The sequence below is a fragment of the Lissotriton vulgaris genome, chromosome 6 (genome assembly GCF_964263255.1).
Source record: "Lissotriton vulgaris chromosome 6, aLisVul1.2, whole genome shotgun sequence".
In the NCBI taxonomy this organism is placed as follows: domain Eukaryota; kingdom Metazoa; phylum Chordata; class Amphibia; order Caudata; family Salamandridae; genus Lissotriton; species Lissotriton vulgaris.
The window spans coordinates 1,716,044,145-1,716,057,111 of NC_141694.1; the positions used below are offsets into that span (position 1 = coordinate 1,716,044,145).

Here is a 12,967-nt window from a genome sequence, read left to right on the forward strand (position 1 = left end):
TTGTTGGAAATCGACAATCTCAAGACCAAGACACATGACACATGAAGACACTGGTTGCCAGTGCTTACTGTCTAGAGTTTGACAGTAAATGTGGAAATGGTAAAGTTATGTTACAGCAGTCTGGCTTAAAGTAAAATCAAATGCATTGATCAAAATAAATATAGGAAAGAAACATAGAAATCTTTTCATTTGACTGAAAGACACTAGTAAGTAACTGTAATTATGTCAGGAAATCAAGTTAGTTAGTTGGGAGTCAAGTCTTTTTCATGGTAACAAATAATTGATGATATATTCCTGTGCATGGTGGTCATACGTTTTCCTGCTTGTATCTACTCAGTCATATCCAGACGCAGAAAAGCTGGGTCATAGAGTTTAGCCTCCAGCCACATTCAGGGTGAGACTCCCTGCAAAATCTTCTGTCAGATGACATGCTCCCCACGCCAAATTGAAAGGGTGCCTCCTTCATCTGGGGCCAACCTCACCATCCATCCTTGGCTGAGAACAGATTTTGGAACCGCAATGTCCAGGCGTGTTTCCTGGCAGATTTGAAAAGCTCCATCAAGGCTTCCTTTTCTAGATCTCCTAGATAAAGCACAACAAAGTAAAGGGAACATGCGCTTGAGCTTGTTAGGGCGCAAGGCTGTAAATACTGTCTCTCTCACTTCAGGTAATTAATTTCGCGTTACGCAAATCTCTGCAAAACAGTAAAAAATCTCTTCGAACACGCAGAAATTCCGTGAACACACGGAATTGCTTGTTCGCGATGCTTTTTTCCTGTTTACAATCGCTGCTTGCGTGGTCTGGGGAAATACCTCGCGAACATGCATTTTGTGACCGCGAACAAGCAAAAAATTTCGCAAAGTCACGGAACGCAGAATTTTTGCCAATTTTGCGTTCTCCGCGGAACGCGAAATTACCCAAATTCCGCGAGAAGAACGGAATTTGCCGCCCAGGCCTAGCAATTAACACCAGATGCTCGATTTCAAACACTAAGCTCACAATCTTTACACTCACTTTCTTCCCTCAAATACCCCTCACAGTCTAGCCCATTATATCACCAAAAGATTTGCAACATTCTCCATTTCCCACACATCTCCACACACAAGTCACTAGTCCTAGTTCATTCTTGTCAATGCTCTCTCAGTAGTTCGCCATGCTACTGGCATAGAGTGTACCATCATTTCACTAAGCATTGCCTTGCTTTCCATCTCAGAGGTTCGCTCGCCCCACCTTCTTTCACAACTTGGATGTTCTTTTTATCAAAGATTGCATTGTTCAGTTCGTCAATCAAATCCACAAACCCAAAGAAGGACGCACTCATTCACAAATTCTTATTTCTATGGACACTCGTAGAACTGGCCAACTTCAGCTCCGTGAAGCTTCTCACCTGCTACTTTTATGTCTCTGCCTCATCTTCAAACACAATTCCAGACTACCAACCGATAAATTACTGACACCATCACCAACACACCCATTAATCAGAGCAGTATTATCCACCTCGAGATTGATTGCTATCTACATTTGAACACATGGCTATGAAAATGAAAATCTTGCCATGTGAATGACTAGCCATACTCCGCATCACTCAGCACTTCGGGAAACAGCACATACCGCGGACACCACTCTGAATCTCCTCATCTCATTCTTGCCACTTTTACAATCTTCCTCGGGGCCATCACAGTCAACCCAGACTTGCCAGATAACTGCTCCTTTAAGAACTCCCCTTCGACACCCTCACATAAGATGTATCTTTGTTGTTTACTGTTTTTTTGCAATAATTACTTTCCGTTGGTAGTAATGGATAAGACCAAGTGCATCTAAATTTCCAACGGTAATATAATAGTGTGATAACACTAGCAGAGTTTACATCTGTGGCAATTATGTAAAAATGTCCAGTGTATTGGTCTAATCTTGGCTTCCATATGTATGAGACCATGCTAAACTCAGTACCATCGGCCACCAGCCACACAGCTATTTTCACCAAGATATTCCATAGAATTTTTCATATCTTCGATGTCAGAATTAATGAATATTCCTCATGAGATCCTACTCATTGTTCTTTATTCTCATATTTCCCTCCTTGCATGTCACCGTGCTTTTGAATCTGTATGGCCTCATCAGCAGTTTATTATCTTCTCTCCACTTGGTCTGCTGCAGCATTTTAACCATAACAAGGTGCACCTTCCCTTCCTTTTCGCCTGTTATCTCCATTTTGACTAGGCCCCTACAGTTAGAAATAGAACTAAGTTGTAGATTCACTGCTATAGTTTGACAGTGATATAATAGCTCTCTCTTTCTACGGCCTTGGCTTTCTCTTTTCTTGATGACGGGATAAATGAATAACCTACAGACTTAGTGTTTAAGTGGGATGCACTACCTGGATTATGAATAATTTCAGTCGCCACCCAGTAGAAAGAAGTGTGGTCTATTCTAGGTCATTATATCCATCATCATCATCAATGTGGCCATCATTCTCTAACCCAGATACTGAAGCATACTGTAACCAGATCCTTTGGTCTCATTGGTCACATTGGCAAGCAAGGGGCCACTGCAATTAAATAACAGGTTTGGGGAATCCAGAGCTCCTCTCTAAATGCATTTTTCAAATACTTGTTGGTTCAGTTTTAAGAAGCTGAGAAAAGGCTCTACGGGGAGCGAACTGCTCAGTCCCTTCCTAGGGCTGTGTTTGGCAGCAAGTGCCATCCTGGATAATTGACGCGTAACCTCTTCACATACTTCCAGAATTTCCGTTTGGCTCTGGGGAACTATTTACAATGATGTACTGGCAAGATCATTATCCAAGAGGAATTTTACTACATTTCAGCTGCTTGACCAATAATCATAATCCCTTACTACCATGTGGGGCTATAAATGATGCAGTGTTCATGAAATAAGTAGGTTACAAGTCACGGGGGACTTCATGACCTTAAAGATGTAAACATATGCATATGGTAATGGTGGCTAAGTAAATTGTCTAATTCCGAGTTTGTAAAGAATTGGATTCATTTGTCCTGCCCTCATAATCTAATTCTGATTCTATATCTTTGCTGAATTTAGGTTTATTAAATGTACATAGATTCTGAAGGCACTGTAATCATGAAACTGTTAGTAGCACAATATTGTATTGCAGGATAATTCAGTAACTGTTTACATGTTTTTATGTTGTCATCCATGTCAAGCTTTTGTCATCCTTAGTTCGAATTATAAAATGTGGATTTGTTGCCGAACATGCCTGACTAGCATAAATATATACTCATTAACCAGACAGTGACGCACACTTGATTGTATAGTTAATAAAATTGTGATGATGTATTGTGAATTGAATGTAGACACTGTGGCATTGTTTTTCCTGCTTCATGTTTTAAAAGATTGGACGTTTTTTCTCAATCTCTCATTATAGCATGTTCAAAGGTAAATTTGAGTTTTGCTATCTTGCCCCTGGAAAACAAAACTACAACTATAATGTGGTTAACAACCAAATTATGACAAATATGTTACCCCTCTTTTTAGAACATTGCAAGTTATGTTCACAAAGAAAAGAAATGTGAAAGCCAAACTCTCATTCATCTGTGAAGGATGCTAAAATTGTCTTGAGCCACTTTGCAAGGATGAAAGCCAGATTATTAAACGGATAGTTGTTTACCGCCCATTGTAAATGTAGGTTATCTTGCCTCTTATTTTAAACTTCTATAATTGAATCTAAACCTTCACTTTATTTTGAGGGATCCAAGTGAAGGCGAAGCCAGTGGCCGAGCTGACACCTCAAGGTGAGGAGCCACTCTTAATACTTCGCTACTAGGCAATTTTGTTTGAATCAATATCCATTTTACTGTTGTGATCTTTGTTAGCAGTAGCAATAACCGTGTAAGCCAATATTCCGTAACGTATGATGATGTTCTGCGCTCTTGAAAATGTATTCAGCTTTCATTTCAGATTTATTTATTGAATCAAGGTTGTGACAAAAAGGGACTAGCTCAACTCCTATTAGCTAGTCAAAGGCTAAGGTTTTCAATTTTTTCTCTATCCAAACCCTCTTCTACAAATGAATGGTGATGTTTTAACTGATGTGGGAGGTTACTGAAGCTCATTTTACACGCAAAAAGCGGAAGCCATTTGAAATTTGGCCGGTCCTGTTGCAGGAACCTGATCCTAAAAATTAGTCTGTTTTCCCACATCTCATGCCCGTGATTTGCCATTAATGCCAATGGACACAAACACTATCTCTTTTGTCAGGAACCTGCCTATTTCTGGGTGGACGTCTTTCTAGCTGGGACCTTTTACCACTGATTCCTGAGTGCTTGCTTGTTCAACAGTTCACCGGTTTCAATGCATGCTGTTGGCATAGCTCACAGGTTTCAGTAGCTTACTACTTCTGGTTTCGTGTTTGGTACAGAACCATCCCATTCACAGTACGCAGTGCAGTATTCTTTCTAGTTTAGCTCATAGGAGTTGATTATACCACTCAAGGGACAGATTTGTCATCTATCCCCCTTGTCCCACACGCACCAGGAGTTGTAGGACTATGTTGCACTTAAGGTAAGTAAACATCTTTTCTTATCAGTGTCATGGATGAAATCTTAGTTCATGTGTACATCGCTATTCCATTTACCCTTCAAGGCATGACCCTGAGATGTATTTTAGGGGTGACACATGAGCCTTCTCTCATGTCTTGAGCCTTTGTAGCCTAATAATATCAATGACAATGGAACACATGGTAATGCACTTTATTGCAGTGCTCTAAGGACTATCTACTTTGTCTAATGACAACAGCAACACAAACTCTTGAGTTCCTTTAAAGATTAATCAAAACAAATAACAAAAAGGCACCTCCTGTCCATGTTGAGGCCTTGGTTACCCTTGGTTCACACTCACATCCATCTGTGCCTCAATATATCAGCTTTGGGGCACTAGATCCTTTTTGTACTTAAATCTTTTGCCTCTGGCCAGCAGTATCTTGTTGTCTGCCTCGTTTTTAGACTTTGTCTACCCGACAGCTTTTAGCTATCTGTAGGCCAAAGTGACTTGTGGACCATACCAAAACGTACAATGAGCTTAGAGCCTGTCCATTTCCTACATTGGTTGTATTTTGTTGTCTCATTTGCTTGCTTATTATTTATTGGCTTACATTCCTCACCTTCTGTCCCTCCCCTATTCTTTCAGGGAACTTCTTTTTTTCTTTTCTCAGAAACGTGGCCAGGTGCTTCCCCTTTAACAACTCTTTACTCCCTCCTCTGTTGCTTCCCTTCTCCTCACTGTAATTGTACGTTTGTTTGGGATGCCCCAGGAGCTCCCACTTGCTGCCGGGACACTCTTCATTGTATAAAGCTCTTTTGGGTGTCTCTATTACTCCCTCATGCCCACCTCCCGATTACCACCAAATCAGCTCCCTCACCTCTTGTACACATTTATTTATGTGTTTATTTATTGGAGGGCCTGACCGCTGCCAGGTGCTCCCTGTACGAAAAGTGTTTTTGTCCAAATACAGTTTTTTTCTTTTTATCTACCAATCTAAGTAGTGTCCACCATCTTGGACACATTATTCCGTAGTCACGCGCATGCCTGGTGAGGCATGCACAAGCAGGTCTGTTAGCGTGAGCTATATGAAAAAAGTTTGTGATTTGAGAAACAAGGTTTAGCAGTTCGGAATATCTCATCTCTTTGGCATATGCCTCAACAATGTTATTAGTCTGGCTATGCACCCTCATAAAGTTATTTGAAGTTTGCAGTTCTGGTCAAAAAAGCTTTAGGAAAACACCATTGTCTTCAGAGAATCCAAACATTGAATAGTTGAGGGTTCTGAGCTACCGTCTAGATGTGAGTCCTCCATAGAAGTGATGAGTCTCATTGCAGTCACTGTATATGCATTCAGTACTATGGTTTTTGGTATACCTGCCAAGAACATCTCTGTAGTTGTGTTTGCAAGCTGCCATTTGTGTTTCTAATTTTTGGTTTGTTTTTATTGCATCTGGCCCAAAAAAGACGTCTTCTACAATTCCATAACATGTGTGCCAGTGTTCCTTCAATCTGTTGGCAAGCCAAACATAAGTGTGACTCACAGTGCCAAAGCCACCTTACAGACTGGAGTGGAATTATTATTTTCTGTTAGATAAAGTATTCATAACAATCTAGATAATTTTCAATATTGGTAATATCTTAACTCTTTTAAGTTAAGCATTTGTCTGTTTTGTCCTGATCTTTCCCATGTTTGTAAAAAAAAAACACGTTTAAATCACGTACGCCAGATGAAGATGGTGTGTATTCAATGATTAAAGAATGGGAACAAATAGAGACCCCATCGGCATCAAGCATTGCACAGATTGAGAAACGCTAAAGAGTTCGTTCTATAGTTGTTTCACTCATATTTGACAGCTTGTACTTCAATTTCAAGTACTCAAAATCCACAATGTTATTCTTAGTTTCCAGAATCAATGTGTGTATCTGAATTAAATAGCAGAGGTTCCCCTTAGCAGAAATGTGCCTACTATTCCTAAATTTTAACTGACTGATAGAGTAGTTCTTACAATTTCAAAATTGTATCTACTGTCAGTAAACAGCCTCTCCATAAAGAGCAACGGTCTCTCCAGTATGCACCCTATAGGTTCTGGGGTCAAATTAGTTTGAAACCAAAGAAAGAAATATGCAAAGTAAAGACATTGGGATATATTTTTTTAATATTCTGAAATCTAGAGCAGTCCAATCGTGGTTTCCTTCAGAAATACATCTAGTGTTAGATTTTGATCTCCGATTTCAAAAAGATTTACATCATTTATAGATTGAGTTACTGTGTTTACCTAAAAAAGTGACAGCAGCTCAAGGAATTTAAGTGATACAGCCATCTCTAAATTATTTGCCTTCCTCCGCAGCTTCAGATTTAAAGACTCCTGTTGAGTATAGGCTGCTTGTACCTGTTGTAATGTTAATAAAATGGGAACATGTTAAGTTGCATTAGATGAGAAATGTCCCTATGGACATGATACCCAGACATTTCAAACCCTCTGAATTCCATTTCATGTCTACTTCATAAACTGATCTTTATCACAAGTGGTGATTCTTGCCACAACTTCTAACGTTTCCCAATTTATCTTGTATCCTGATATTGAACTGAACATACTCTTCAGCTGAAATAGAAGATCACATGTTCTGAACTGAAACGCCTATTGTGTAGTTAGTATATAGAAATTATCCTTTTTTGTACAGGCAAGAACCTTTACATATTTGTACAGTGATTGTCACAGAGTCAGTAGAGATTAAATTTGTATGGATGGTGCTAACATTACTACAACTTTCCCAAGGTACACTCTTAAAATGTCACATGACAATAAATAATGTACATAATTCATGCATTAGATAGGGTTCTTCTTAATAATGATCGAGCAGAATACATTTCAACTTAACCACCATCATAAAGCTGCCAGTATGCTTGATTCATCACTTTCTGTTCGCTAAATTATGCAAAATTGCCATTTATTGTTAGATTCCAGTTGTTAGAGTGTAGAATATCCACAATTTTTTAAATACAGTGTTATGCTTTTTAAATTCACAGCACATGAAATGGTATCTTTTTTAACTGTTACTTTTTGGATGTGTTTTTCCATCTTCTTTTTACTTTCTGCAGAAGCACGTCTGGGGAAACAAAGGAGAGAGAAAAAGAAGATGTAAAGGATTCAAAACCCCGTTCTTTAAGGTTCACTTGGAGTATGAAGACCACAAGTTCCATGGATCCGAATGACATGATGAAAGAGATACGAAAAGTATTAGATGCTAACAACTGCGATTATGAACAAAAAGAGAGGTTTTTATTGTTCTGTGTTCACGGTGATGCTCGGCAGGATAGCCTTGTGCAATGGGAGATGGAAGTTTGCAAACTTCCACGGCTCTCACTCAATGGGGTACGCTTCAAAAGAATATCTGGAACTTCCATTGCATTTAAGAACATTGCATCTAAGATTGCGAATGAGCTTAAGCTGTAAAAGAAACTTATGGGATCAGGGAATATTCATACACGTTTGACACTACCATGTTGGAATGTACTGGTAACGCCTAATGTGATTGGCTTGTGAATCTCCCCACCCCTGTAGAAATTACCCTTATTGCAATAAGGTTATACATAGTTATGAACTGTACAATGAAAGTCATTATGACCTATATTAAATGACTGTAGTTAAAAAGAAATGTTATGTTCACATGTACAGCTAAGTAAATAGAGAGCAATTTGTTCACAGTTTATGTTCATAGAGTTGTATTATAAAAAGAAAAGTTTTCGCTTAAAAAAATACAGGTCTTGTATAGTTGTGTTTAGATTAATGTACAGATATGTATGTTCAATGCTTTGTTTCAGATGTAAGTTCTTCCCGATTATTATTTGCATTTTTGAATGGTATTTTTCTTACCTCCATCATGCTTATATTTTTTTAGATTGTGTCCAGTCTGAAAATGCGCAAATATTGGAGTTGTCACAGCTGTAGCATGATCATATTTTAGTTATTTAAAATCATTTATGAATCAGAGACTGGTCTACAGGCCGGCCATAGTTGTACACAACGTTGTTCTTGGCTGTCTTTCGGTTGTAGCCTTGATAATAGACCGCATATGGTTGAAAATGCAAAGATGTTTACAGTGTTGGCACTTGTAGTCAAAAAAACAATAACTAAATTAAAATAATACCTTTTTGAGCCTTGGTTCTCTTGAGCAAGGTGCTGGAGAAACTCAATCACAGGTTATAATGTTTCCCTGCATTATTAAGAGGTTTTTCTGATGACATGGACAGATGTAGCAGTAGAATTGGCAGCCGCCTTTGAAAAAAGGAAGTATCATGTCTGTTCGAAAATGATGTGAAATACTCATTATGTTTGTTGCTTTTAAAACCATTGCAAATTCCATTGTGGAAATGTGTATTGGGACACTTTGATAGCACAAGCTAATGAAAGTGAAGTATTAATCAATTAGAGCAGTTGATAAGACACCTCAGGAATTAACTATCTGTTGGTATGTTTTGGCCCTGCTCCCATCCTCTGCCCCTCCCTAAACTGCACATGCCGTGGTATACAATACTTTGCGGTTAGGCATACATTGTTCATAACAGTAGAAGATTGATGAGCCATGCTTAAGTGGTTGTACAGTTTGTTCCCATGTAATCTGTTTGTGATTAATATTTTACCGGATTCCTTATATTTATTCCACATCATTATGCTTGTAATGTGCAGCTTTGTAATAAGGCATTTGCCTACATTTAAAAAAAGGGTTTTCCTTCATAAATTAGTGATATAAACTTATGTAAAACCACTAGTACTGGTACATTTTAATATTTGTTATTTTGTACTGAATTGACCATAGAGGTTGATTGTGCAATGCTATTTAATGTTGTAATTAATGTATTCAGCATATGGATCCACCACCTGACCTCTAATTTGGAAGAATAAGACGTTTTTAAAAAAAAGAGAAGAAAAAGCTGTCCAATGAAATTCAGAAAATGAAGCAAAAGCTGTGATGATAAACTTTGTGAAGCTAATCAGACTCAGAAGGCTATAGATGTTCCTGATGCTCCGCCGTATGCCTACGTTTTGACGGATTCAAACTTCACACGCTGTACTGTACTGTGATGTAGCTTTCTGCTGTAATGGTTCTGTTCTGAGATGGACGTGTATTGTTGCCTTAGAAGAAGGGTGATGGAGAGGATGACCTGTAGCCCCCTTATGCCTAGTGTTCATTTAATGACATTTTTGATGCAAGTCATATTGATTCACTCTTACTGGTGCACTCTATTAAAACTTACTTGAACAATTCTGATAATAAAAAACACTTGTTATTTGCCCCTTTATCAGACAGGAAATAACTATTTCAACTGGAGTGCTTAATTAGCAATATGTTTATTTTTATGTATGCTCATGTGACTTGTTTGATTTGGTTCACAAATGGTATTTCCTAAAATTGTCCTTGGTGCATTCCCTCTGGTACTGACTCAATACCCATTTTTATACATTTCACCTGAGGCTGAGTCCTTTGGTACTGTAAAATTGGATTGAACTATCATACTCCAATGAAATTGAAATAAAACATCAGGAGAATGGAGCATGATTACGTTTTCGCTTATATTTTTGATTTATACAACTATTTGTCTTACTGCTGGCAGAAATGCTTGTGAAAGGTATAAGGCCATTGCCACAGCGACAGAAGAGGTAGGGCCAAGGCAGAAAAATAGGATTCAGCTCCTTACAAATATCACCAGAAATCCTGGCATCGTCTTGTAAGATGTGCTAATTAGAAACAGTTTTGCAACTACTTTATCACTTATCTGACAACCTTACTATCACACTACTTCATCTCCCACCTTTTTTTCAGAGTTTTATATAGCGCGAACTAGACCTGAATCGTCTCTAGTTAATCCCACGTTTTTTTGTCACCTGTCACTTACCGAAATCATTCATCTACATCTTCCTGTCCCACACTGCCAATTACACTTCCATTTCTTATTCAACTAAGTCCTGCTGTATTCATCTCCCATGCACTATCCAAGTTGCCTGTCTTCTCTCTGCATAACTCTGTGCCAGCTCAACATTTTGATTCTGCTCTTGCATGCAAATCTTCCATGGCAATTGTGACTATTACGTCCCTCCGGCACTCGTGTACCCCAATCATGTATCTCCTGTCACAAACTATAAAACATTCTCTGCCTTTCACCCAACATCTCTTGTCCATGTTTCCCAACTACTCCATTCCTCTACTTCTGCTACCCTAACCCCTACAGCCTCTTACCTCTCCTCTTCTTTATTCACGCTGCCACTTTATGCTAAATTAGCCTTAGACTAACCACAATGACTGTACTCCCTGCATTTGGGAGAGGATTTAGCCTTACGGCTAGAGCGGTCTACCGTGAAGCTGGGGGACCGGGTTCGAGTCTCGTACCACGCTGAACATCCTGTGATTCCTGGCAAATCACTTAATCTCTCTGAGCCTAACAAAAATTAATATGTCCTTCTGTAACGAAACTGGTGCTCATGTAAAGCTCTCTGATTCCAAATTCGAGTCTAGTTTGCGCTATATAAAACTCTATAAAAATATATATTTTTTAAATCTCTGTAGCCATCTCAAATGAAATCGGTGCGTCACAATACGACCATCCCTTCTTTTACTGCTATTGAACCTTTATATTTTTCAACTGTATTTTACTTTTACCTCTTATAGCTAGCCGTCTGCCCTCTTGTATGCTTCAGGACATCAGATCAATGAAAATAACTGTCTTCATATCTATAAACGTATATCAGATTCCTATCATGTCCTACTGTTCATCACAATTTGGCTATGTAATGATGCAACATATCTGTTACATGAAACAGCACCCCGAGCTTCTAAAATGCTCAGATATCACCTAAGAAGACTGATAAAAGAAAAAACATGGTTTAAAAAAAATCTTCCTTCCAACCAATTCTGTCCAAGAATATATGGCCCAAGCATGAGTATCTCACCTCGATCAGTGTTTTTTTACCTCCAGCTTTCACATCCTCATTTCTCCTGACTGACAAACAGATCTCCACCACAGAATCTGGCAGTTGCTGATACCTTCCGGGACTTTGTTGCAAAGTTCACATCCATGCATTTCAATTTCTGCATATTTGGAGACTAAACCTGGTCTGATGCTACTGAACGACATCAATTGAAAGGCATCCTCCAACTTGAAGTCACTAGATCTCTGTGCATACTGATACAGCCTTCTCACTATTATCTGAGTGACAAAAAACTGCAGTAATGGTGAATTGTCAGAATGCATTCCTGTCCGGAGGAGGTTGAGAGAAGGGTTTCCGGACCCCCACGCTCTTTTCATTACATATAAATGGTGCAATTGACCATCTCAATGGTTGCATCAACGATTCTCCCAAGCTAGATGGGCTAACGTTCCAGCACTATTGATAGCCGATTATACCATTTTGATCTCCAGGAGTCCTAAGGCCCTGGAAAACTTATTGGCCTCCTTTCACGTAAGGGCTTGGAAGGAAACGCCTCTAAGTCAAAGATAATGATCTTAGATCCACATAAGCGTTACAAGGGGAAAATCGGACAGAGAGATAAGGTGCCAGATAGAGTTGCTAATTCGGAGTACCTGGGAATTAAGCTTGATGACACTTTGTTAGTGGCTGCACCTACAAAAGGGTGCAATTAATCCTACCTATAGGGCAGTTACTATCCTGATATTGTTTAAGGCTGCCTGGTCTAGGGTCATCTCATCAGCTGTTGAGGTCTATAGGACCAACGGCCAAACAGCAGCACTGTATGGGGTCGACATTTGGAGGTACTCACTTGTAACCCATCTAGCTGTTCAAGAAAATAACATTATAAGATCATTGAGTAATCTGCCTCAGAAAACCCCTTTAATTCCTGAATTTGGGCCTTGACGGTCTATGAGACAACCACTGTACAATCATGCAGACCCTGTACAATTATGCAGATTTCCAAAGGAATTGTTTAAGCAGCTTTCTGGGAATATGTCCTTCTTGTAGCCTTCATATGCCATTTTCTTAGTATGAAGCATATCTAGATTCCGTTCAACCATTGTTGGCTAGGTCCCTGTTCATGAAGCTCAGTTTCGGAGTTCTTAAAATCAAAATGCATTTAGCAAAGAGGGACCACGGCTCAGACAATGCAGCTTTAACTGATCTGTGCACTAATAATGCTGTTGAAAACTTTGAACAAGTCTTTTTTTTCCTGTTCAACTTATGTAAAACCCATACGAAAATGGATAAGAACTCTGTGCCTCACCTTGGATTTTTGCACTTTACAATCATCACTTTGATTATTTTTAACTGATACTTCGCCTCTTAATGCCTTTGGTTTGAGCAGATCTTTGCACATTGTATATATTTAATTAGAAAGATGAAAGGCAAAGAGTGTTAATTTGTTTTAGCACATGCTGGGGTCTTTGAACTGCTGTTTTATTGAACTTATTTATATTATCTTGTGATATGTATATGTTCGT

The 12,967-nt window shown here is 38.9% G+C and overlaps 1 protein-coding gene across 4 annotated transcripts in view; it reads left to right on the forward strand.

Moving 5' to 3' along the window:
• Positions 1 to 10,074, forward strand: part of MARK1 (microtubule affinity regulating kinase 1) — a 452,814-nt gene extending 442,740 nt beyond the window's left edge. For 2 of the 4 annotated variants that reach the window (XM_086927926.1, XM_086927925.1), the window contains exons 17-18: positions 3,723 to 3,767; positions 7,616 to 10,074. In XM_086927926.1, the coding sequence (XP_086784052.1) occupies positions 3,723 to 3,767; positions 7,616 to 7,970 (400 nt within the window). In that variant the 3' untranslated portion in view covers positions 7,971 to 10,074. The remainder of the gene's footprint in view (positions 1 to 3,722; positions 3,768 to 7,615) is intronic. The other 2 variants (XM_086927927.1, XM_086927928.1) reach the window with 1 other exon arrangement.
• The last annotated feature ends 2,893 nt before the right edge of the window (positions 10,075 to 12,967 follow it).